This window comes from Pseudopodoces humilis, chromosome 2 (genome assembly GCF_049639895.1).
Source record: "Pseudopodoces humilis isolate 2021_Gansu_Grassland_sample_001 chromosome 2, ASM4963989v1, whole genome shotgun sequence".
Classification (NCBI taxonomy): domain Eukaryota; kingdom Metazoa; phylum Chordata; class Aves; order Passeriformes; family Paridae; genus Pseudopodoces; species Pseudopodoces humilis.
Genome location: NC_142201.1, coordinates 61587731 through 61613809, shown reverse-complemented (window position 1 = coordinate 61613809; position 26079 = coordinate 61587731). Strand labels below are relative to the sequence as shown.

Here is a 26079-nt window from a genome sequence, read left to right as displayed (position 1 = left end):
AATGTGACCTGTTCAATAGGAGTACATGTTGGCAATATTGCAGATCTGATCATTCCTGCAAAATTCCTTGGACAAGTTAGCATCATGTAATGACTACTCTGGTAGGAAACTGCTGAGAAATCAGGACTATCAGAGAAGGTTAAGTTCCTTTTCTAAAAGTCTCATCAAGTCCCTTTTCTCTGTGACTTTTTCTTTGTAATCTTTCCTAATCCTGTGGCTAGAATCCTTGGGGAAGAAGCTGCGGACAGACCTTTGAATCAGCAGATGAGATTCATAAATGCTCAAGTTAAGTGGGAGGAAATACTAAGTGGAGTTCTGAAAATTTTTGTTTGCTTGCCAAGTTCCTAGAGAGAGAATCTACGAGAATGTTTACATTCAGATGAGTCAGTGAAACTGTTTAAATATTTAGGGTTAAATGGTCTTGGACTGCTAATGAAGCTTGGCTACTAGAATTAGTATTTATGTTCCTTAACTCAATCTTACGTGTACTGCAGAAACATGTGTGTCTTACCCAAAGACCTATCATGGCTGGACCAAAACGAGGGTCAAAACTTCCAGTTTCCAAGACCTAAATTCAGACTGCCGGAGTATGCTGTCCAGATTCTTAATTGAACTTGGATTCCAGATAAGAGATTTGTGGAAGTTTAATATAAATATTTTTGGATCAATAGGCGGTACATGTCCTCAAGAAATGGATGTTTACAGTAATGATGTTTTTTCATTTAGATTTGCACTTCAGAATTTTTGTTGGGAAATACAGCTAGTGAAAATTATAAAAGGTTTTAATTAATGAGAAATACTTTTTGTCTACCTTTTTACTTTCTAAAGTAAGTATTGCATTCTTTTTAAATGTAGTGGCTAGCTATTTTAAAGTAATATTTTAGCAGCTGTGCACATATTACAAGATTTAGTAGACAAACAAACCTGGTGACTTGTCTGAAATAGCTTGGATATGTTTTTCTCCTGTGCCTCATTTACTCAAATATACAGGTTTTTGTCCTTTCATTTTTGATGGAAATATTATTTTTTCTTTTCGTGACTGCATTCACAATTCTTATTTTCCTGGAGGAAAAGTCGTGCAAGTAGGCAAATATGAATCATTGCTAATATTTTAAAGGTATATGGATAAGAATGGTTCTTAAGCAGGCTTAATTTTTTTTCTGTCTTTATTTTCTGGGATCCCCAGGTGAATATATACTCTTAAATCAATTACAGGTTTTAAGAAAGAACAACTTTGCAGATACAGATATGTGGCACTTAGTATGTACTTTTATTAGGAGACATGAATTTGAATAAAAGAATAAACTAGCATAGTTTGAGTCATCCCATGTACTCCTATGGGGTTGCTCAAAAATGATGTGTCTGTTTGCAGAGCAAGCTGAAAATGGAGTTGCAGGGTAATTTTCTCATGTATAAGATAGAGCATGTTCTCACTTTTGAGTTGGGAGGGCATGTAACTGATCTTTGTTGTTGAAAAGTCAAGGCAGAATCGCTGGGAGTCTGAAAAGTAATGAAGTGGAGCACTTTTTATTCTTTAACTGAGTTGGTTATATCCTAATGTATTTTTATACTAACAAATCAACTGTTTCTAAGTGAAACTATGCTTTTGTCTGAACAGCTGCAGTTGAAGTGAAATGCTGGAACCTGAAGAATTATGGGCATCAGTTTTGTATCAAATGGCTTGAGGAAGGAAATACGTAATTCTACATTTGCTTAAGCTAGAAAATTCAGTTAATAATTATTCCCTTGGGGTCTGAGTATAGGCCAAGGATGGTCAAGAAGTGGGTAACATATGTCAGCATTGCTAGGGAGTGCTGGAAACTGATGCTGCTAAATATTGGATAGCCTTCATAATCAGTTTCACAGTAGGACTACTGGCATACTTGAAATTAAATGTTTCAGAACAATTCAGTAGTACAGGAAAAGACCTTAATTTGGGGGTTTGTTTCTACTTTAAATAGAGATAATATAGACAAAATCAACTGGCTGCATTCTTGTTGTTTGAATGAGTATGTTGAGGAAAATAAAAATTGCTTAACCACAAGAGCTCAGCGAGTTCCCACATTTCCATTAGGATGTAAAGCTTGGTAAATGGCTGTGTGTGCTTATTCAGGGCTCTGCCCAGCTGCACAGGCAGAACTGTCTGGTGCCATTTAGTTCTTAGCTGCTGCTCCAGCTTGGCATGGATATGTGGGTCCTGTATCATATCTGCCAGCACCCTTTTGGTGTCAGGGATCCCCAAGGTCATCTCAAAAACCAGTATGTGCTGATGTGGAGGCAACTGAGTCAGTCCTTTAGTCTGTTCTAGTTGAAGAGGAATATAGCTTAGCTTCCAGTTTCAGTTTGGTTGTGTGTTTGAGCCCTTAAGCTCAATGTGGACTTTCACACATGAGCTGAATTCTTCATTTAGTGTCTCAAAATAGGTATAAAAAATACACTGTGTGTGTGTAGATTTGTGGGTTTTGTTGAAGTTGTGCATATTCAGTGGACAAGCTGCAGCAGTTGTTCAGGTTTTTATTTATTTCAAGAAAATAATTTTATTTTGTTTATTCAGTAGATTACATGATGAATCATTAACATTTATAATACTTAAGTCATACTAATTTCATGTATTTTATGTAATTGGATTAGATCTTACAGCATGAAGTCTTACATAAGAGACATTTTTAGAAGTTAGTTAGGTAGTTTTATGCCTAACTTTATGCCTAAGTTTAAGTAGTTAGTTACATTTGATACTTGTTTTAATGTGGTATTATTCTAAAAATTAACTTAGTAAAATGGTAACTTGTTTTGTTGGATGTTATTCTGCCTGATGTCAGAATTTTACAGACATGTAATTTTATGTGAGAAGTAGACAGATTTTTAACTATGTCTGAACCAATGTACCTCAAAGAAAATTATGTGTACAACTTTCATCATTATTCAGCTTCAGAACTGCTTCTCACTTTTGTAGTTTTACTGAAAACAGAGTTGCATGGCTTTATGTTAGGAAATAATTTTGGGGTAGTAGAGTTGTGCATATTTGTGGAGAAACATCTGGTCTGAAAATCTGTTTCTGTTGATAATCTGTCACAGAAATGATATAGGTAATTTACAGGGCTGACAATATTTTCTGAAGCAGGATGAATTTTTTAGCAGCTCTCAGTAAACCTGAAAAGACACAAATGTTTTTTTTTACTTTGGTTTCAGAATGGAACTGGAATAATTACATTTGAAGGCTTAAGCCAGAAATTGAATTCTCTGAGCAGTGTGCTTTTTCTTTGCTGAAAGAAATGTCTTAAAGCGTTCTGTCAGAAAGGTTCTCTATTTTTACTGCCATGAAAAGACATTGGAGTATGGTGCTCATAAAACATCTTTCTTTCCAATCACAATCTGATTAATTTTCCTATTTGTTTTTAAAAACTGTTTTGTCCAAGAGTTATTATTTTAGGTAAGAATACAGAAGAGCAGAGTCTGCCTAACTGATCATTGTACAGTTGTGTATAAAAGCAAAACTGAGAGACCTTTTTGTTTCTTGTTTTCTCACCCCACAGAAGATAGTTCTGGCTTAATATTAAGTGCATAGGTTCAGAAAGTATTGTTGCAGCAATATGATATGATGATTTTAACCACAGTTCTCTCTCTGCAGGGGGACGCAAGCACAAATCCCTATGGAGGATGAACCTCCTCCTCAAGGAGTCAGTGCCAAGGTCAGAGTGTCAGTTTGTATTGGGAATTCTGTACTGCTCTGCTCAAAGGTTCCATTTAGCAGTAGCTTAGTACATGCAAGTACTTTTCAAGGTAGACAGAAAACAAAATTTATAAGTAGAAGAAATGATACCAGCTGAAGAAATCTTGCTTAAGTCATCCACCAAATATTAGAAGAACAATATATTCATATAACATCTGAGATTTATGTCTAAGTCTGTTTTTCATGACTTCATGATGTGCAATGTAATGAGGGAACTGATCACTTACAGGATATAAATATAGGTAGGCTAAGGGTTGAAGGTGGTTTTCATATTTTTGAAACAAAATATAATGGGGAACTGTGTGAGGGGAGAAAGTCTTGGAAAGTGGAAGAATATCTCTTACTGATTTGATTGTAACTAATAATTCCAGAGACAGGATTTAGATTATCAGTTTTGTCTGATAAAGTTTAGGTTCTTTCTTTTTTTTTTTTTTTGTTTTTTAAAGATCAGTATCATAGGTATTTCCTTGGGTGCTCTTTATAAGAGTAGTTGAGGAATTTTTTCTTTGTTTTAATTTTCGTGTTAAGAAATGCTACATTTGGGGTTTTTTTTAAAGCTGCTAATTATGAGGGTAGGACATGAGTGCTTTGTAGAATGAGGTTACAGAAAAAACAACTTTTCTCTGTAAGATGAATTGGTTCTGACCCACTGAGCACTTGGAATTTAGAGCCCACATTATAAAGGAACTGATACATTATTCCAAATAAAGGAATCTGTAAAATTGAAGGACACCCTGACTCTCCTTTTGAGTTTCAGGCTTCTTCAGTCTTGAGCAAAAGTGGGATGAAGTTTTGTTGATGCAATTGGAAGAATAGTCTGTGATGCTTTCAGTATTTATTATCATATCTTAAGAGGGCCTAAAATTCTCTGTAGAATAAATGATAACCTCTTGACATAAAAGAAATTTTTTCTGCAAACAGCAGATGAACCAGAACTGGTTCCATATGGATTCTGGTCCTCTGTCCCTGATAACCCTGCTACTTGTCACAGGGAACAGTGTTTGCTAGGATTAGCTTGGACCTACTTGCTCCCTGACTTATTTCATAACATAATGTCTGTTTGTCCAGCTGCCTGCTGCCAAGCTGATTGTGTCAGCAGAATCTTACTTCCCTTTCACTTGCAAATTTGGCTGAAGTTGGTCAGTTATTTGCTGCAAGGAGACAGGGAAAGAACTGGTGTGATCAAAACTGCAACTTTTTTTTCTGTGAAGATGGCCAATCCTCCTTTCCCCTCCTCAGAAGTATATAATAAAGAAGTGTGTCATTTGCTGGTATTTGTCTAAAGAATTTAATTTAGGATTAATTTAGGGTTTTGGTTTTGATTTTCTAATGTTATGTATGTTTCTGTTTATATATTTTTCATAATCAGTGATACTAATTGAAAAAGCAATATTCTTATGGCTGATATAACATGTTTCAGATTCATACAGTGAAAATATGACCTCACCATTTAACCTCTTACATGGTACTTTTCTCCATGAATATAGATCCTTTATTTCTAGATCATGATGTATTTTATATGTTTATTTAATGTCTACCTTTCAAATATTGTTGTAGAATAAAATACTGGTTTGCAGCTGAAAAAGGAGATGGAGGTGTTTATCTAGTTTTTTACTATGCAAAGGCATATATTTCTCTCTGTGAAGGTATTTGATAGCATTTTTTAATAATACCAGGCCTTGGAGGCAACACTGTTGTCAGCCCTGAAGATGCTGGATGTTGGGAAATGGCCGATTTTTTCTCTCTGTTCCCCAGAAGAGATCAAGTTAATTCGTCAAGCCTGTGTATTTGGCAGTGCTGGTAATGAAGTGTTGTATGCAACGGAAAATGATGAGGTAATTGTCCAAGAATGTGTATGATGTGTTTAATCAGTTTTGTATCAAGTTATTCTGAAGGCCAGTAGTATAATAATACACCTAGAGAAAGTTGCATGCAAAAATGTCTGATTGATTTGTTTGCTACTGAAACAATTTCAGTTTAAGTTAAAGGCTTCCTTCCACAATCAGAGAACAAAGAGAAGGTGGAGTTAGACATTTGTTGCAAGTGCATAGTGACAGGATGAGAGGCAGTGGACACAAACTGCAAGATGGGATGTTCTGATTCAGTACTAAGAAGAAATTGCCATAAGAGGGGTTAAATGCTGAAGCAGTTGTGGGATTTGTTTTCCTTGGACATGTTTAAGAATCTTTTGGACATGGACTTGGTCAACTGATCTGTTCAGGTCTTTGTTGAGCATGAGGGTGGACTAGCTGACCTTTGGGGGAGGTTCTCCATTGCAACCTAGTTATGAGGCTGTGATTCTTTTATAACAGGTTTTTGTGCTTGGCATGAACTGCAGCGGCTGTCTGGGAACAGGAGACATGCAGAGCACTATAGAACCAAGGAGGTTAGATTCCCTGTGTGGCAAAAAGATAGCCTGCCTGAGTTATGGAAGTGGCCCTCATGTTGTTCTTGCTACGGAAGGTAAAGTATGGTCTGAATATTACTTTTGCAGAGAGTAAAATTCATCCAGCAGGTGTGAAAGGTCTGGGCTGGTAACATAAAAGAGAGAGCTGAGTATTCTGGGCTGTTAAGTCAAATGTATTTTAATTGGTAAATATGGCATGTCAGCTAGCTTGTTAATTTCAGAAGTTTTTCAAGTCCTACTTTGATCTTATTACTGCTTTTGGAAGGGTTTTTTCTTTCACTTCTCAATAAAGTTTGAGGCTTCTGATTGCTCTTGAAATGCATTAGTGGCTACATTATGCCCCTATGTTCTTGTGCCAACACTGTCCTTCAGCTAAAATGCATCTTTTCCCTCCAGTACCTACTTTTGGATGTGCTTTAAAGACCTATTATGTTGCCTCCCAGCCTTCATGATTCCTGCACTGACACTCTATTATCCACATTGTGGTAGTGGCTTTTATGTTCATAATTAAGTACATTACTCTTGAGTAAAAATTACTAATATTGTGTTCCCAGTGAGGTTCTGTTAGAGCCTAATTGATGATATTCACACTTACCTGTCTCTGTTAATGAGAGGATATGTTTTTCAGTATTCCAGGTTATGACTAAAAGTAGGTGAGGGGAATTGTGTTGTAAATGTGTTCTTTTTCATTCAGTTGTGTTCCATCATTTTCTCTAGTCTTCATGCCAGACCATTCTGCATGCCTTTTTTATGTATGCATCTGTATTCCTCTGAGCTTTGTTACTGGCAGATCCCACTGATGCATTCGTACTCCTTAACCTGATGATGGTGAAGTACTGCCAAAGAGCAGGGTCCAGAACTGATCCTTGATGGATTTTTACTCATGACTCCCTTTGCATTAATAGCTTTTCTTCAGCACAGCCTTTTTTAGCTTACCTTTTAGAGGGCTGCTCTATGTTACACAATTCCTGTGTTAATTATTGTCATTTCCACTTTGCTGTATGTTTCTGTGCTGTGTGTTTCACATGCTTACTGAAATTTTTATTCACATGTTGGTGAACTGAGGAAGAGGTTGTTCATATTTGATAGGATAAAGTAATTAGGTTTGACCAGTTATTATAGAGAAGTATTGGTTTAGTGCAGCAGGTATTGTCTTTTAATTCAGAGAGAACCCTTCTTAGGGAATATGCATATTGTAAGGGAATGAAAGCTTATTATTTGAATTTTCCAAAGTGGGGAACAATGCAAGGGCATAGACAAGGGATTCTGATTGATTGTCAGTAACAAAGAAATTGAAATGGGGACTCTGACTGTCATTTAATTCTTTTATTTTCTGTATTACACCATCCCTTTTCTTGCAGCAGTTTGTTTTCCTTTACTATGATTATGGTGATACTATCCTTTTGGCTTTGTGGTCAACACTATATGAGCCAAATAGCATTGGTACATCCATGGGCTGAACAGCCCCATTGGTCATATATGTATTTATACACTTAAGTATGCATATCTGTTACTGTATTTGACTTTATAGTTTGTAATTTTATGTTGTGTACTCATTGGAAAAGTAGAGGTTTTTTCAACCAGCTTTTTACATTTTTCTTGTAGAAGGAGAAGTGTATACATGGGGTCATAACGCTTATAGTCAGCTGGGCAATGGTACAACAAATCATGGTTTTGTTCCCTGTCAAGTCTCTACTAACTTGGTGAACAAGAAAGTCATTGAGGTTGCCTGTGGCTCTCACCATTCTATGGTGTTAACATCTGATGGAGAGGTGAGTGCAGTGAAAACCAGTATCTGTTTTCTTTTAGTGAAACTCACATATGTGAGAAACAGGAAAACACTCTGCACCTATAGCATTAGACCTTGCTTCTTGCAATCCTCACAGGGCTTATGTAACACAAATGTTTTAAAAAAATTGAAACTTGTGAGGGTGTAGCTGTTTTGAAGTGTGTGCAGAACACTGATGTTGTGCCACATCTGCTTGTAATAACAAGTTTTGCAGCCAGCTCCTTCCTATGCTATATTCTACTTCAAATGCTTAATGGCATTAAAGCTGATATTAATGTAAATAACATTCACTGTAAGGAATTTTACCTGCCAAAGTAAAAAGTTTCCTGGAAAGTAGCAATAGATTCTTCCAGCATTAACTGCAGTCATCGTGTTTCCTCTTACCTTCGAGTGCAGGAACATAAAAGAATGGAATATATAAATATTAAGATAGGCATATTTTTGTTAGAAACAGTTCATTTGTAAACCTATGTGTCTTCCTAGGTCTGTAAAGCAATACATCCACTTTCATATAAAACATTAAATTTTTTATTTATATGGCTTTTTCATCTCTTGAATATGTACTTTGAACTGTATATAATAAAGCCATCTTTGGTGACAATTCTTTTGGAACAGGTATACACATGGGGTTATAATAACTCGGGCCAGGTTGGATCTGGTTCAACAGCAAATCAGCCAATTCCTCGAAGAGTTACCAGCTGCCTACAAAATAAAATAGTTGTTAATATAGCTTGTGGACAGATGTGCTCTATGGCTGTGGTAGAAAATGGAGAGGTAAGAAATTTCAAGTGAATATTTGGACTGGATTTTACTTCATGTAATAACTTGGCATGTAGATAATTTCAAAGCTGGTAGTAATGAGCTATTATTCAGAAAGGAAGTTTACCTTTCCAGACTCCCTCAAGTCTATCTGCTTGTAATGCTCATAAAAACCTTTGCTATTAAACAACTGCTGTCTTTAGCATTCATAGACAAGTAAATTATTATCTGTACTAGAATCTGAAGTATTGTGTGTGAAGATGATCAGAGAATGTGAGAATAATCACTGAATGTTATTTTAATTTTTAGTGCTCATATTCACACCTCTTAAGAGAAAATAAAAGTACATTGCATATATTTGTTGTACTGGAGTACCTCTTGAATCTGTCTTATACTTTTTTATCCTTTTTGCAAGGATACAAGGAGGTTGTAGAGTTATTGATTTCGTTCATATGAGCTGATAATATTGGGCAGTATACATCTTGCTAGCTCTATTTCTCCAAACACTTGAGTTTGGAACTAAGTAGCTATTGACTGCAGTAAAACATACGTCACTGAAATTATCAGAGTTCAGTATTTTCTCTTTTTCTTATGTTTGGCATAAAGCTGCCTACTCAAACTGTTGTGCACAGCTTCCATTATATACTTGTTCTAGTGTGTTTCCTGTTGGAAGATTTTGGAATGAGAAATCAGCTCTTTGAAACAGGGAAGTATGCTGGATTTACACTGTGCTGGCAAGCAGCCATATGAATCACTGATTTTCTGTTCTTCATATTAAAAATATTGTAGTCCTACATAATCTAACTCCTAAAGAGAATGACTATGGAAGTTAAGAATGCTACATGAGCACATAACTGGCATTTTAAAGAAAAACGTGCGTGTGTGTATATGTGTTTATATAGGTAGGTATATGTGTGAATATGTTTGTTTTTACCTAAAACAAAAAATAAAAGAAGTGAGAAGAAGCAGCAAAGAGCTAAAAGTCCCTGTCTCTGTTTCAAGGTCTATGTCTGGGGGTACAATGGGAATGGCCAGCTGGGGCTGGGCAGCAGCGGCAACCAGCCCACGCCGTGCCGGATCGCAGCCCTGCAGGGCATTCGTGTGCAGCGGGTACGTCTGTGCTGCTCCACCCCGAACCCTCCAGGAACCTCTGCAAGAGTCCTATAGGCAGCAACTGAAGGAGACAGTCCTTTGTTTAAAGGGACATCAGAATAAAAAAGCATGTGTCCTGAAATGGACCTCTGTCAACAGGGGAGAAACTGTGGAGTTCAGTGGGAATTTTGCCATTGAATTCAGTGAGGTCAGGATTTTACTTAAAGAGGACTAGGCTGTTAGAAATGTTTGTTTTGTTTTGTTCTTTTTTTCCTGTGAAAGTTCATTTAAAAAATACCGCTGTAATTTTAGTAAAAAGCAGAATCTTTCTAGGCTATTCCATTCTTCGTTAACTTCTGCCTTTTTTTTCTGGAAAAATGCTGCAGTTTAGCATTTTGTCTGTCTTGCAGACTGAATTTCATTTTAGAACTGCACTCCAGCCACAGTGGCTTACTGGTGTTTGGAGTCTGAATAAATTGCCTCCCACTGCATTTGGCTAACATGTGGTATGATTCCACAGTTAATCTTGACCTTTGGAGATTATTGGACTTCACCAAATAGTGGGGCTGCCACTGGTGTAACTAGCAAATTGATAACTTCTTTTGGCTAATAAAAAATACTTAAAGTAACTGCAGGACTGATACTGAAAGTTTTTTATTGATTCATGCAAAATAGAGGATACTGTCAGGAAAATGAACAAGCTGTTAGAAAACATTGGTTTTATAACCTAGTGAAAATTTGCAAGAGCATTTTGAACTTTGGATCTTATTTACTGCATTTACTCAGGAAAGCTATGGATTTTTGAAGTCTTTTAAAAGAAACTCACATAATTTTACACTCAGTACCTAGGATGTAGACAGTAGCTTTGCTGGTAGCAACTACTCCTGGATAGTAACATAATAAAGTAAGTATTGTGTTCCCTGTATTTATTCTTCTATTTAGAGAGTAAATGCTCCAGCAAGTTTGGCTTAGATTCTATTTCCCTCCACTTCATTTACTCGATATTGATTAATACAATGTTGTAGGTCTCCATTCAGTAAGTAACTTGATAGTTTATTTCATTTAAAGTACATCACATGCTTCATGGATGTCAGTGGAATATATGTGTTTATGGTGTATCTTTGCACATCATATGAAGATAGGTGAGCTAGTTATGAACAATGTAGATTGGGTTTTGGTAGCCTTCTGTACTAAGTTACAGTAACTCCTGCAGAGCAAGACTGTTGCTGGTAGTGTTGCCACTGTGTATCTATCTGTATGTGGGGCAGGTGCTGCCTATCTGAAGTGGGTTTTTTGAACAATCTGATGTGAGGAGGCAGCTCAGCAGGACTGAGGGGTTTCCACAAGAGGTTATGAGTTGACAAAGTTGTGTATCAACTGCCATCAATGTGGAGAGCTTTGTCTCTTCCCTCTCTTTCCTGGCGGATTGCTCTTGTTGCTTATCTTGTGTGGTTCTCAGACTGTACTGTGAGAATTTTCTTCCAGAGTTGCAAGTTTAGAGAATCACAGAATAGACTGGGTTGAAAGGGACCCTAAAAACCATCCAGTTCCACCTCCTGCCATGGACAGAGATGCCTTTCACTAGGCTGGGTTGTTCAGGGCCCCAGTGAACCTGGCCTTGAACACTTGCAGGGATGGGGAGTTATCTCAGCAGAGGGTACTCTGGGCACTAGAGCTGGCACAGGGAGGGGGCAGTTTTGTGTGACTGTCAGTCAGGGCTGAGAGGATCAGACAGGGAGACCTTAGCTGTTTTTCCAGTGGTAAAGCTGTTTATAATGGAGCAGTTGTCCATGGAGCAAGGTTCAATGCAAGACAGACAAACTTCATGTTTCTGCATATTGTTCAAATTTGTCATATAGCTTTCCTTCTTTCTTAGTTTCCAGCTGTTTTTTTCGCTCTGCTCTTGAGATTATCTGTCAGGGTTTCTCATTGGTAAATTTTTTTCCTCAAAGTCACCTCATCTACTTTCCTTCCATTTTTAATAAACTTACCTGTATTTGTAATTTTTACAATAGTCTAGAATTAATGGCTTTAACCTATAGCCTAAGATGCATCTATCTGTATTAACTTGCAATTACATAAAAATGAGATTTTTCTTCTTTTTATTATTCCTTATAGGTTGCCTGTGGCTATGCACATACATTAGTGCTAACAGATGAAGGTCAGATATTTGCCTGGGGAGCCAATTCATACGGCCAGTTAGGTACTGGGAATAAAAGTAACCAGTCTTACCCTACAACAGTTATTGTGGATAAGGACAGGTAATACTTACAGTCTTGCAATCAGACATTGGTTGACATACTCACAGAAGAACTACATAAAATGATGGTATTTTTAATCTATTTTTTGGGGGGAAGGAGCCTATAATTTTTTTGCAATGGTTCATCTGATAAATCTGAAGAGAATTTTCACTGAAAGTGCTTGAATCTGCCTCATAACCATCCCTGTGAAAGAGAAACTGAATATTTTGAGCCTGAATATGCTATTTTCTGCTTTGGCTCACACTGTACTTCACAGGCCTTACCCTTCAGTGGTGTAGTTTCATTGCTTGAAATCAGCAACAAAAGCTTTATTATCTGTGAATATAAATTGTATTTTAATGTGCTACTTTTGGCAAGAAGTGTACTCAGAAAAAGTGAAGGGTGGACATCTGCAATTTGTGTCATTTCTGCTATTAAATCTGGCTCATAACCCAGGAGACAGGGAAAGGGAGGAGTTCTTTCTTGGTATTGCTGCCTAAAAATTAAGCTTTGATTTTTGCAAGTTAAATATTTTCCTCTAGCTCCTTGAAGGATATTTCTGTTGCTGTTGTAAAGCCATGTATGTGTATGGTAAGAAATCTTGATTTTGGGCTCCTGTTGTGAATAGGAAGGAATGTGAGATGTCCCTCTTAACTCTGTGTCTGAGTACATCAGTGTGAGGAAGTGGCATCGCTGCTCTGGTGATGAGACATGGCCTGATCTTGAACATTGCTATTTCTTTGTGTGTATTTTTTGTACTTTGTGTATTTTTTGCTTCAGATGTTACTGATTTTCTTTTTTCCAAACACTTTAGCCACGGTTAAAATGTTACAATAATAATTTAATACAAGTTTTAATGTTGCATGCTGCCTTTGCCTTTTGTTGGTCAGAATATGAATTCTTGGTGTCACTGAAAATATTACTTCACTAAAGCCTGCAAGATTTGTGCATATAGCTTTAAACAAGTTGTTTCCCTGCCATTATCCCCAGGCAGCTGAGAACACAAGTAAACAAGCAGACTGCAAAACAGTGGATTGTGTAATGCTGTACACAGTGGGAGTTTTGAAGTCCTAAATCAACCTTAGGATTAGAGACATAGCCTAGCTAAAAGACACTTAGAAACAGCTTTAAGTGCTGTTTGGTTCTAAATTTTAATTTTCAAAATACAAATCCTTTAAACATAAGTAATAATAATTCTATGAGTAGGAAGAAGTATGTTTAGGTTTATAATTGTTACCAATAAGCAAACAGAAAAAAGACTTTCATTTTCTTCCTGTTATAAGCCAAAATGCAATTTTAATTTTTTTTTAGTGCCTCCTCATTTCCTTCTTCATCTTCTCCAAGTATTTGTTCTCTATGGCTTAATACAGCCACTCACCTCACTGCCCAGCACCACCAAGGACACTCAGAGATTTGAAACTCATCACAGCTTTGCTTGGGAGAGCTGAGGGGCCAGCAGAACATGTACTGCAGCAGATACAGGGCTCTGCTGCATCCCTGGCTGCTCGCTCCCAAGATGCTTTTCCAAAGAGAAACTTGGAGTGCATGCTGTTTGCAGAAACACTGCCAGCCCCTTTGGTTTTGCTGTGTGTGACCAGAAAGCATTCTTGCTTACATGCATGCTTAAAAGTACATCTTGCACTAGAGAAAGACAGGAGGCAGTGGGCTTACTCACTGCATTTTGTTCTTAATGGGTGTGCCTTGCTTTTTTTCCCCTTTTTGTTTGCTTGTAAATTCAGAGTTATCGAGATTGCCGCCTGCCACTCTGCGCACACGTCGGCGGCCAAGACCCAGAGTGGCCAGGTGTACATGTGGGGCCAGTGCCGGGGGCAGTCTGTGACCTTCCCCCACCTTACCCACTTTGCCTGCACTGACGATGTGTTCGCCTGCTTCGCCACCCCTGCTGTCATGTGGCGCCTGCTCTCCGTAGGTGAGCTGAAATATTTTTTTATTCTGACACCTTCCAGGTAAAATCATCAGGTCATAAAACTGTTTGTTGCATCTCTTTGAAGCCTAAACGTTGTTTCCCACAAAAATTTACACTGGGAAGTGTAGTCATAATGGCGTGTTACATATGTGAATGGTAATATGGAATAAAGAATTGCTAAAGCCTGATGGCAGTGCTAAATAATAATAATAATAATAATAATAATAATAATAATAATAATAATAATAATAATAAAATCTGTTTTATTGATGTGACTTATCTCTATCAGGCAATGCCTGAGGTTTGGGGAGTATTTTTTCTGTAGCCTCTGTATGTGACTGTCCAGTGGCTCTGGGTAGAAGAGCTGAGTTTGAATTTGGAGATTTGAGGAAGCCATGCAGAACATTTAGGAGCTCTGAAGCTTTCTTTGATGCCTTTAAGTAGAGTACTAAGAATTGAGGATCCAAATTGCCATGTTCTGAGTTTGCCACAAGCACTCAGTCTCATCACAAATGATCATGACCTGATCTTCTGAAGAGATGAGTTGCTGGATCTCAGATGTTTGATTAGCATTAAGATCTGTCTTGATGGCCTTGATGAGAAAGAGTTAAGAATAAGAGATAAGAAAGAGCTCACTGGTACGAGAGAGCATGCTTCAGCTACAATTTAATCCAATAATGGTTTCTAATGAAATTACTGGGGTGTTGTTGGAGGTTTTTTTCTTGGTTTGTTTGGGTTCTTTTTGTTGTTGGGTTCTTTTGTTTGTTTGTTTTGGCTTCTTGTGAGTTTTGGGTTTTTGTTTGTTGTTGCCCTTCTTGGGGGGTTTGTGTATTTGTTTATTGTGTGGTTTTGGCGGGGCAGGGCTTGGGGTTTTTTGACCTTGACTTCTTGGTCCCTTTGGAAATAGCACCACAACACTGTAGCAACATTGTACCAAAGCATAAGGTGAAGCCTCATAGGAGGAAAAGGTTACTTTACTTTTAAACAAAACAAGTTTCATAGGCACTTTCAAAGCCACTTCTTCATATGTGCCAAGTATTATCTCCAGCATCCTGGCACTATTCGGGAGGCCTGAACAGGGCTCCTTGTGATGACACAGGATAAAGGATGCTGGCTGTCAGGCCCTTGTCTTGTCTCCTGGGTCGTTTTTAGTTGTGTGACTCTGCTGGTTTCAGTTGTGCCTTTTTGCACACTCCAGGAGCTGAGGGTGACTGGCCTCCTCATCCTGTCCCACCCTGGCAAGCTGTCAGGACTGACTCACTGTTATTTGTCATCTGATGTATGCATGGTGAGAATCCTCAGGCAGCTGTGTGCTGGGATCTTACATCTGCTGACCTACATGCCATGGACATCTGCCATGCTTACAGTCCTTCTTCGTGTTTTTTATTCTGGTGTTTCCACACCCAGGTATTCCCATTCTCTCCATATTTGTGGCAGTTCTAACATTTCTAATACAATTCTTAGAACTGCCTGCTAAGGAGTTTGCTTGGCTTTGTTCCTCATCAGTGGGAACTGCCTCTTCATTTCCTTCCTCAGGTTCCTTCTTCACTGCTGTAACAAATAAAAGCATCTGGTTTCCCTCTAAGAGTTTCAAAGCTGAACCCCACTATATTCAGTTTTCCTCTAATGGCTGTAGAAGTCAACTGCAGATGCATCTTGGTGGACATCTGGATTGCCAGTTGACTTTGAAGAAGTATTTCAGCTTTGCATTTGCTCAAATGCTTACTTGTTTAGCTAGCAGAGGTCTGAATAAATAAACCACACACTGTACAAAATAAGAACTAATAAAGTATTTTACAGTATCATTGTTTCAGAAATATTTATTTTTCCCTATCCATTTTACCAGTACCTACCCAAATTGTGTATACCTGACATTCTCTAAATGAAATTCAAAATTACTGTGCTAAACAAAGTGTAACAGTATCAAAGTGTATATGTGTGTTAAGCTTTTTCTAGAGCTTGTGGAGAAAGTCTTTCCATTTCCAGCAGAATACTATTCTAATTTCTAGCTTGATAGGTTACAGGACCTAGCATTTATGTAATTTTCTGTAGAGAACAACTAATTACTGACCCACAAAAACTCTGTAAACCCATAATGTGTATTTATATGGTAAGAAGACAAAATGTTGTCACAGTTAAGAATGAGATTTGGGGATGGAGTGGGTTGTTGATTTTTTTAGTAGTATTAAAGAAAACAGTTCCCTGAGGCTTATGTGATGGAGATTTGGATCAGTTGAGGAGGTAAAAATTTTGTATGCAGATAATGGATGACTTTTCAAAGATTCAAATAGATTACATTTGCTGTAATGTCTTCTCATGATAGCATTTCAGAAAATTTTATTATTTTTTTTATTGATCTTTTGAAGATCTTATAGTAACTAACAGTTTTAATTTGATATACTCAGTAGTGGTTGGTAGCATTTTCTATCATATGGAGCAGTAAATTTCTGAGACTGTTAATGTTTTTTTTTCTGGCCTTGTATAGATGAGTTAGAGTGAAATTCACTGATTTCTTAATAGAGATATTTGCTTGGAGCAGGAAACTAGAAAGGACTGAAGAAAACTGTCCTTTCTTTTCTTTTCTGGCCCATACAGAACACATAGGCTTCTGGGGGGGTTTTACTAGCCTTAAGGAGATGTATTTATTCAGAGTGTTAATTGCTGACAGATACCCAGAATATTGTAGTGGGAGATATTTGTATTGCTTACTACTTTATATAAGTCCTCTATTTATTCTAGAGCCTGATGACCATCTAACAGTAGCCCAGTCACTAAAGAAGGAATTTGACAACCCTGAAACAGCAGACCTGAAGTTCCTAGTGGATGGAAAATACATTCATGTTCATAAAGTTCTTCTCAAAATTAGGTAAGGAACAAACGTATAAATTGTATAAACTAAACAGTGTAGTGTAGTAGTACACTGTGCTGAGTCATCACTGCAAAAAAAATCTTGACTTATTCTTAAAAATTCCCTTTTCCCTGAGCCAGGGATTCATCTGCTGTTCATCACTGTTACTCTCTTTGTAATTATCAGACATATTGCTCTACTACCTGCTTTTCCATCACTTCCCTCCATCTAACATTTATCCTCCTTTGTGCTCCTAAATGGCCTTGACCTTGATTTCCGATAACCCTTTTCTGCCAAGGAAAAGGCTGTCTTCCTTCTGCTATCTTCTCAGTAGTTAGAATCAGTTTTTTCCTTCTTTGTATGTTTGGTTTCCTCCACCAGAATGATTTGAGAGGATTGTGTTTATTCTTGACACTCTTTCCTTCCACAGGACCCTTCAGTTGTTTCAGCAACTTCTGTAGGTGCTATCCCAATGATCTTTTTTCCCCTTTTATGACAGATTTCTTGTTCCATGTGTTTTAAACTCTCTTATCAGTGAGTTTGACTTTTAAGCTGGCATTTTTTTTCTGTTTCTACAACTTTTTGCAAGTTAAGACCACTTTATGGTGAGATTTGACATAAGCAGATCTACAGAATGATCTCATTGTTATTAACATGCACAGAGATTAATTTGTTACTGCTGATGTGATTTCTCCTGTGATATTCTAGAGGCAATGCTTTAGATCTCTTCTGCCTTGCCAACTGCTTCTGCTTCATCCTCCTCATTGTTATAATATGGTTCTCTCTTTGCTATTTTTTTCCTCAAAATGCTCAGCTATCTCACTCAGCTTATCACCACTTCTTCCTACTTTTGCTTCTGAGTCCTGTAGGTGATTTCTTGTATATTATTGCATAAAATTGAAATTCCCTATTCTTTCTTGCCTGCCCTTGTTTTTTGGGTTTTTTTTCTGTTCTCCTCTTACTACTCTGATTGCCTGTATTAGTTTTGTCTTCCCTTTACTGGTTTCATTGCTTGTACATTACACTCGTGCCTATGGTCCACCCATTCATTTGGAATGCCATGTATTCTCCATCAGATACCACACCAAATCTTATGTATGCCGAAAATGTTCCTGAGGTTCCTTGTTCTGATAATCAGACTATATGTAGTGTTCCCTTATTTACCTTTTCTTGCTCTACTTTTCTCAGATTATATGGCATTCTGTGAAGGAAATATGTCTAATTCTAAAATGGGTTTACATATTTGGTACCAAACACTATGGAGGAATAATGAAGCATCAGGCAGAGTTTGTAAAATTACTGTTTTCTTTACTGTCATGGTGCAACTGGATCAAAGTATTTAAAAAAGGTGTTTTGAAGCATTTGGCCTCTTCTGGAGCCATTGTCATGAAAGCAGTGCTGGTAAAAGTTCCTTTTCATTGTTTAGTCACTTTTTTGCTGCTCATGAGGACTTTTTTCCATCTTGTTCTATTCTTGAACTGGATCCCATTGTTGGTGGTTATTGGCTGGCAGTGGTGGAGAAATGTCAGGGAGCAGCCCAAGGCCAGCACTGCCTGCAGGAACGGAGATATCTCAGTGCTGGGATTTACCAGCACTGCATTCAGCCAGCCAGAACTGGGTGTCTGGGCTGTGTCTGCTGAGGGATACTGACAGGGAGAGACACTCCAAAGGATGAGTCACTCCAACATACTTTACAGACTGGAGGATGTGTTCTAACCAATTTTTATTGCCATTTACTTATTAATTTTTCAGGGATCAGTGTTTACCACCTTCTCTCTGACTTTTGTGTGGTGCCATTGGGGCATAGACCATTCTCAAGGTCTGATCCATGCTGGATGGATCATGGGCCTCTGGGAGGCAAAACAGTTTTGTCTGCCTCTCCCAATGTCAGAATGTGGTAAAAGATGTGGCAGAAGCTAGATAATGACTTTTATCTCTTTATGAATTTGACAAAAGGTTACATTATTTTATTAAAATAACCAAAATACTAAGATAAAAATTTCTTTCAGTAACCAGTAAAATGTGAAGAACTTAGTCATTAATTGATTATTTTTTATTTGGATTTAAGTGATACTGTCTTTATGTTGTAGTTTTGTCTCAGAGACAATAAAAAGAAACCATCCTACTTTTTACAGGAAAGTTTGAGTAAAAGAAGAGAAAATTCAGATGTGGGTGAGTTACAAATTAGTGTAGAACAAAGAAGTATGATTAAACTGGGGTTATGAGAAGTTATCAGAAGTGGAGATATTAATTTTATCAACAAAAATTTTGAAAACAATGTGCATGTTAGGATGGTTTTTAGGGAACAGTAAGTTACAGTGCATTGTAACTGTAACAACTCTAACAATTCACCTACTGTGAACTGGAAGTTGCAGATTACAGCTGCCAAAGGCAGTGATATGTCCTTGTTTGTATTTGTCACAAAATATTCAGACTTGTAAGAAAAAGATGAAAGATCTGAGAGTGTCTTCACTTTCAATAATTTAATCCTTGAATGTAATGATTAATGCTAAATTGTGCATGGACTCTGACACTGGAATAAATTATATCTAAAATTATTAATAATTTCCCTCTTCATTAGGAAATGCTGGAGAAATCAGGGTCAAATCTCAGAAATGCCTAAGTTAATTGTAAACTTTATCTGCTACAAGACAGGTAATAAAATTGATTGCTAATGTATAATATATTGTAAAAAATGGCATCAAAACCAGATGGATAATCCTTGTAGATATTGTAAGTAGAAATGAAGCCTGCCATAAAATATTAACAACAGAAATAAAATTCTGAATTATATATATCAGGCTTATAAGGCTTAAAGAAATGAACATGTTCAAAGCAAGAAATCATGTAGCTAGAGGTTCTGCTTCTGTATTTAGTATGTTAGGACTGATGTATTTTTTTTACCAACTTCTTGCTGCAGCTCGTCTTTCAAGCTTAACTCTTTACAGTGTACAATCTTTGTTCATGTTTTGTAGGTGTGAACATTTTCGCTCCATACTCAATAATGATGATGAAATTATAGAAATGAGTGAATTTTCTTATCCTGTTTACCGAGCCTTCCTGGAGTATCTGTATACAGACAACATTAGGCTCCCTCCTGAAGATGCAATAGGTATTTGCCATAAATGGAATTACTCCAGATCATTGTTCTTGAAAAGTTCAAACTATGTGTCGTTATAGGGTAAGGAAAGTGGGGCTTGTTGAGTTTAGTTTCACTAGCACTTAAATCTCGAGTTTGGCAGGTGTCAGGAAGAAAGGATGCAGTAGCAGGAAATGTGCCCAAGGAGAATGCATGGTGAGCATGCAATGAGATCAAAGGTGAAAAGTTTTCAGAGAGAACTCATGTTACTCTTATTAAGAACTTCCTTTTATTTAGAAGGGCACTAATGCCATCCTGAAACTTTACCTGCTTGAGCAGCTGTAGTGATTTTTGATCCTGAATGAAAAGGGAGCTCTTCCCTGCATGAATATAAGAGGATGAAAGTCAGTAATTGGTGTCCAGAATGAGAATAAGAGAATAAAACACTTGCACAGTAATAAAATTATTCCTTTTTTAAAAGGTCTGTAGGGGACCTTAAAAAATGCTCACATCATCTAGGGAAAAAAACAGAGCAAGTCTTTGCCTAATTCAGCCTAAAACAAAAGGGTGATTGATTAATTTGAAAAGACACTAATATATTTTGCACCAGAATAGTTAAAGCTGTATAAATTTTCACAGGGCTGCTAGATTTGGCAACACTGTATAGAGAAAACAGACTGAAAAAACTTTGCCAGCAAACGATCAAACAAGGGATTTGTGAAGAGAATGCTATTGCTCTTCTTTCTGCCGCAGTCAAGTATGAAGCTCAGGTAAGAACTTCTCTTCAGGTAAGCAATTGTTTTCTGAGAAATGAAGCTGCCTAATGTAAACATGACTGTATTTAACTGATGAGGCATGATTACTGTAATTTCCCTTTCTGGCTTAACAAATGTTTGTTTTCCCCTTTTTAGGCTGTAAAAACCCCTCAATTTAGTGTTTTCTTCCTGCCCTTTTGGCTTGCCTCTGGGAGTCAAATCTTAATCTGCTTCCTTCCTTGTCACATGGCATAGCAGGGGATGGCATGCAAATTTCTCATTGCCATTTACATCTCTGCCTTCGGATTTTGCCCTTTCACTCCCTGAGTTCTCCACCTGTTCATTTTGTCTGTTGGTGTCTGGTACAGTCATTCTGGTGCTTTTACAGGCAGTGGGAGAATTTACCGGTAAAATCCCTGCGTATTTGCACTTGTGCTTTTATTTAAAAAAAACACTTTTGCAGTACTGTTTACAATGAATTATGCTGACATACAACAAATTACCTATTGTTAATAGTCCCCCCATATCCTGTCATCTGGTCTGCCCTTGGTTCTTGAATGAGTCACTAGCACTCAACCTGTTATCCATGCTTTTTTTGGTAAACACTTTCAAAGATATTTTCTCATCTTCTTAGTGCTGTCATGATTGTGGAAATAACTGTGTGGTGGGTTTTATTATTCAAAAAGTCTGCTTATGTATTTTAGATGCAGGGGACATTGCTCTAGATACCTTTCAAGTATGGGAGGCAAGTAGAAGAGAGTGAAACTAACACTGAGTTAAAAAATTTGCGTTAGTCAGTGCTGAATGGAGACAGGAAGCTACACGAGATTAATTTGTGTAGGAACTGCAAAGAGGAGGCTGGAAGTCAGTGAGTTCTGTTCACTGAAAGGGGATAACAGGAGGTTAGTAGATAGTAAGATCACAAGCTGCCAGGCATTTGTAACCCAGATATGAGGAACAGAGGGCATGGATGGCTGGGGCAAAGAGGAGTTGTGCTTTCACTGTACTGGGCTGATACAAGCTCAGCATAGCAGGGAAAACTCTACATAACCCTTGAAGAGTTTATGGATCAATTCTGACTTCCTTGCTGCTGGCTCCAGCTCTGGCTACAGAAGGTAATTAATTTTTCTTCACAGCAAGTTGTTGCATAGGTCCCAAATAAAGGAGACTGAGCCAGTGCATGGAGAGCATTGCCACTGTTGTGAGGAGTTTAAGAATTTGCTATGTGCAGTCCTGGTTGATGGCTTGTACCCATCTAGTGCTGGAGAGCTGAGCATCCTCTTACAGTGAGACCAGGACAAGACAGAACCTTTTGTGTGATCTGGGAATCCCATTATACAATTCCTAGGTTTGCCATGAAAGACACATGTATCCTAACATGCAGTTTGCAATCAGCAAGCATCATCACACTTTGCATTGTATTTTGCTTTTATTTCCAGCATGACTAGCATATCTGCTGTTTTTCACAGGACCACTCACAAATGCAGTGCAGGGAGGACAAGAAAGGAGTTATTGATGCTCTAGTAGTTCTGTGTGGGGCAATTTGATGGCTTCACCTGTTGGTAATGTGTAGTAAATTCTAGTAAATGTGATGGGAGTTCTAGAGTTGGTCTAGGTGGCTACTCCTGTTTTCTCAAAGGGGGTTTATTGAATAGGTTGTACAAAGAAATTTCATCCTATCATTTGTGATCTCATCAAAAGGATCAGAAAAGGGATTGATAATGGGAACAATCTGGTATGTGCTCTGCTAATTAAATTAGATTGAAACAGATTTGAACCAAAATGATAATGTTAATAATTTTATCAGTCATTCATATTACAAATTAATCAAATTTTTTCCTAGGACTTGGAAGAATTTTGCTTCAGATTTTGCATAAACCATTTGACTGTTGTTACACAAACTCAAGGCTTTGCAGACATGGACCATGACCTTCTGAAAAACTTCATTAGCAAAGCCAGCAGAGTGGGAGCATTCCGAAATTGAGGCCTGACTACTACCAAGCTGAAGAGCACGTCCTTTTCCCTTTGGGAAATAATTTTCCTTCGGAGAGCTTCTCTGTGAACACAAACAGTAGTTTGGAAGGAAAGTCTCGGTGTCCATCAGCTATGGGAGTGTGTAGAAGTCCACTAACATGTAGGCTTTTTTGTAAGGATGGCTACAGTGTAGATGTGTGGTGATTGTTCATTGCCAACAGCCAGAATTTAACACAAAAATCTAATGTAGTAACTAACCTTTCCCACTCAAAGTCAAGCAAACTAAGCTTGTAATTATCTAGTCTGTCTTTGTTGTTTTTTTTTAACAGTCTGTGTTTGGATTTTATGGGACAGTGACCTGTTTGCTGCTAAAACTTTCATAGTGTACTTTTGTTTCAAAACTCAGTTAATATGGCTTTGCGGGCTTCTTTTTATAATCCAGTGAAGATACTTGTTTTTCTGGACATATGGTAAAATAATGTAAGTCCTTTATGATGAGAGGCTTTCTGATTTGTAGGAGGATATGTCTCACTTGGTGTTTATTTGGAGTTAATTTATGAGGTGCTTGAGCAGGGTATTACGGTTTTGAGTTCCCAGCACTTGTCTCGTTGTTTAGCCAGAATGAAAAGGATCTCCCTTTCCATTACACCGGGCATAGTCCCTGGCACCCCAATGGGAGCACTCACCAAGTTTGTCTGGATGTGAATTGTCAGACTGTGAGTTTTACTGCTAAGAAAATCACCTAGTTACAAATCCAAACAAGATTTCAAGGAAAGGAAGTTCTGCTTGAGGCTTATTTATTCCTGTCTTACTATATCTCCTCAGACAGATGAACTTCAGAAAAATTGAGAAAAAGGTGATTTTGAAGTGATAACTTCAAATTAATTAAATTGTAAGAGTGAACTGACACTATATTCCAGATGGTGATAAAGGTATCTTGCCCAAATATGGCGTTTCAGATTCTCCTGTGGTCAGAGCTGTGAGGTGCCCACACCACTTACAGGGCTGTTCAGGAGAGAGGAGCTGCCCTTTGGACACACCTCTCTCCCAGCACTGATCATTGGTGGCTAAGGTAGAGTAGATGCTTCATTCCTAACTGGCTGAAGTGAATTAAGGTGAAAACCCTACCTCTGCTGCACAGTGGGAAGTTTGCCCCATTACAGAAGAGGTGGAGCTCATGGAGCATTTACTTGAGTTTTCTAACAGGTAACTGTGAATTAACCCTGAGAATTTAAGTTTCTGACTGAATGAAGTGACTTCAAGTGCCTTTTGCAGTATTTTACAAATGAGGAAGACAAAAAGCTGGATGACCAGGGTCAGTACACTAATTATATAAGTAGTCATGCAATGTTCCTGCAGGTCCCTGCTGTGCCACGGCATCCTTCAATGACCTTTTCTAATCCTCAAATGTGGTTCTAAGAACTTAGTTCCCTTATATTATCACATCTTCGTGTCTAAGCTGGAAATAGCTGTTCATATTGGAGGCTCATTTCTCAAACAATCCTGTTCTTTAAGGAAAAGTAGGAGGAAAAAGAGCAGCAAATACTCAGAAAAGGAGAAGCGAGTTTCCCTTCACCCCAGGCCTTGTGGGTGTGAGTGGAAAGTGAAGCAGGCAGGTAGTAGAATTTACTTAGGAAGATGGTGATGAGAAAATATTTTAGAAACTGCTGTGGTAAATATTTACACATCTTTGAGACATTTGCCTCAACCTCTCACTAGGAATATGCTGGATCATCTACTGCTACCACGTACAGTCTGCCACCTCCTCAGCGATGACTACAACTTCCTTCAGCAGTGTTGAGTCCATTCTTAGCAGCTGTGTCAGTATTTTGTAGTCAAACAGAAGTGGTCAAAACCTTTCCAATACATAATGCAGATTCATCAAAAACATGACTTTGCTGGAGGAGATCAGTTTTGGTTTGTGTTGAGAAGCACTTGACACCAGCACAGACAGAGAACTAGTGTTATAGTAGGGCTCAGCTTTACTGCCAACCTTGTGTGCTCTAGCCCAGCACTGATCATACCAAAGTGTGGACAAGGGATTCCATGTAAGCCAAGGCTGCATATCCCTGGTTAATATCCCTAAGATGCCAGATTCAGCTGCCAGCATTCCTTGAGGGTATCAGTGCACGGAACGAGGGCGTAGGACCACATCCCAGCCTTGGGGCAGCAGCTGGCACCAGCCCCTGTCCCACCCACCCCGATGGCATCACACTGGCACACATCCAATCTCTCTGGGAAATGGAACCAGCAGAGCACCTCCACCCCTGGTACTGGCTTGTCAGCCCCACCTTTCCTCAGGTGGGTACTATGAAAGGTCTCTCCACACATTTGTGTTGTTTTACTCAGAAGAATCAAACAGAAAATTATAAATGTGAAATGATGGGGGGTTTTTGACTCAATATCTCATCAGAAACCTTCTCTGGTTCTCTGGGGATGCTACTGCATGGAATGATAGCACTGGAGAGGGACACCACTCTCCCCCATTAGCTCAAATTCATAACAAAGTAGTTGAACAGAGATGGCAGCTGAAATGGCATGCTGCTTGCAGCAAGACATTTTTGGCTTAATAGAACCAAGCATCATTTTTTTTTTCCAATTTACTTCTGCCCTGCTCCTTACTTCCAATCAACCATACACATTAAAGCCTACTTCCAATTTCAGAATAAGTGACAAAGCCTGTAATTTTGAGAAAAAGCATCTCTGGACTGAATGAGGGTGATTCTAAAGGTCTGATGTGTCAGTGTTGGCTTTTATTCTGTATCATCTGACCTGGATGTGATAGTGTTACATTCATAGAAACATTTATTTTTTTAATTTTTTAATTTTTGTTGCATGTGTTAAAAAAAAATCTTCGCTGGCTTAGGTCATTAAATGTGGGTGCATGGATGTAAATGTATGCTTGAAAATCAACCATGGGACATTTCAGAAAAAATTAGGGATGCATTTTACTGTTGTGAGATAGTCTGCAACAACCTTGTGTTTGTGGATGTTGCAGGTTAAATACTTAATAAAATACTATCCTGTTTAAGGATACCACAGACAAAAGGTATTTATTAAAAAGTAAAAATTTGATCAAGCAGAAACTTTGTCTGGGGTTTAAATAAAGAGCAATGTTCCACTTTCCAGAAAGGAATCTGGAAAGAAAAACAAATTACATGGGTAGGGTCATTTTATGGTTCTCCTAAGTTACTGAAGCTACAAGCCAGCACAGCATTGTCGTCTAGTACCCACCACTAGAGTTTTGTTACAATGCTTGGTAACTATGTAAACTGCTGTTTTAATATGACTTAAACACTTTCCATGGGCTTTCCTTGTAAAACAAAGCATTTATTTGCCCCATAGAGGCAGGATTCAGTGGCCACCACCTAATGCTGTAGAAAGTTTACAGCCTGAATATAAATGATTTTTTTTTGTTTCTATACCAACTTACCTGGTTTAATAGACCATTAATAAAAATACCATAATATTTAAAACAA

At 37.9% G+C, this 26079-nt stretch overlaps 1 protein-coding gene across 1 annotated transcript in view; it reads left to right on the top strand.

Annotated features, from left to right (window-relative positions):
• Positions 1-26079, top strand: part of RCBTB2 (RCC1 and BTB domain containing protein 2) — a 30684-nt gene extending 4605 nt beyond the window's left edge. Inside the window, exons 2-13 of the mRNA XM_088051565.1 lie at positions 3632-3689; positions 5407-5565; positions 6043-6193; positions 7743-7909; positions 8542-8700; positions 9688-9795; positions 11896-12038; positions 13757-13947; positions 16684-16810; positions 19768-19904; positions 20511-20641; positions 22470-26079. Coding sequence (XP_087907691.1) covers positions 3651-3689; positions 5407-5565; positions 6043-6193; positions 7743-7909; positions 8542-8700; positions 9688-9795; positions 11896-12038; positions 13757-13947; positions 16684-16810; positions 19768-19904; positions 20511-20641; positions 22470-22610 — 1653 coding nt within the window. The 5' untranslated portion in view covers positions 3632-3650 and the 3' untranslated portion in view covers positions 22611-26079. The remainder of the gene's footprint in view (positions 1-3631; positions 3690-5406; positions 5566-6042; positions 6194-7742; positions 7910-8541; positions 8701-9687; positions 9796-11895; positions 12039-13756; positions 13948-16683; positions 16811-19767; positions 19905-20510; positions 20642-22469) is intronic.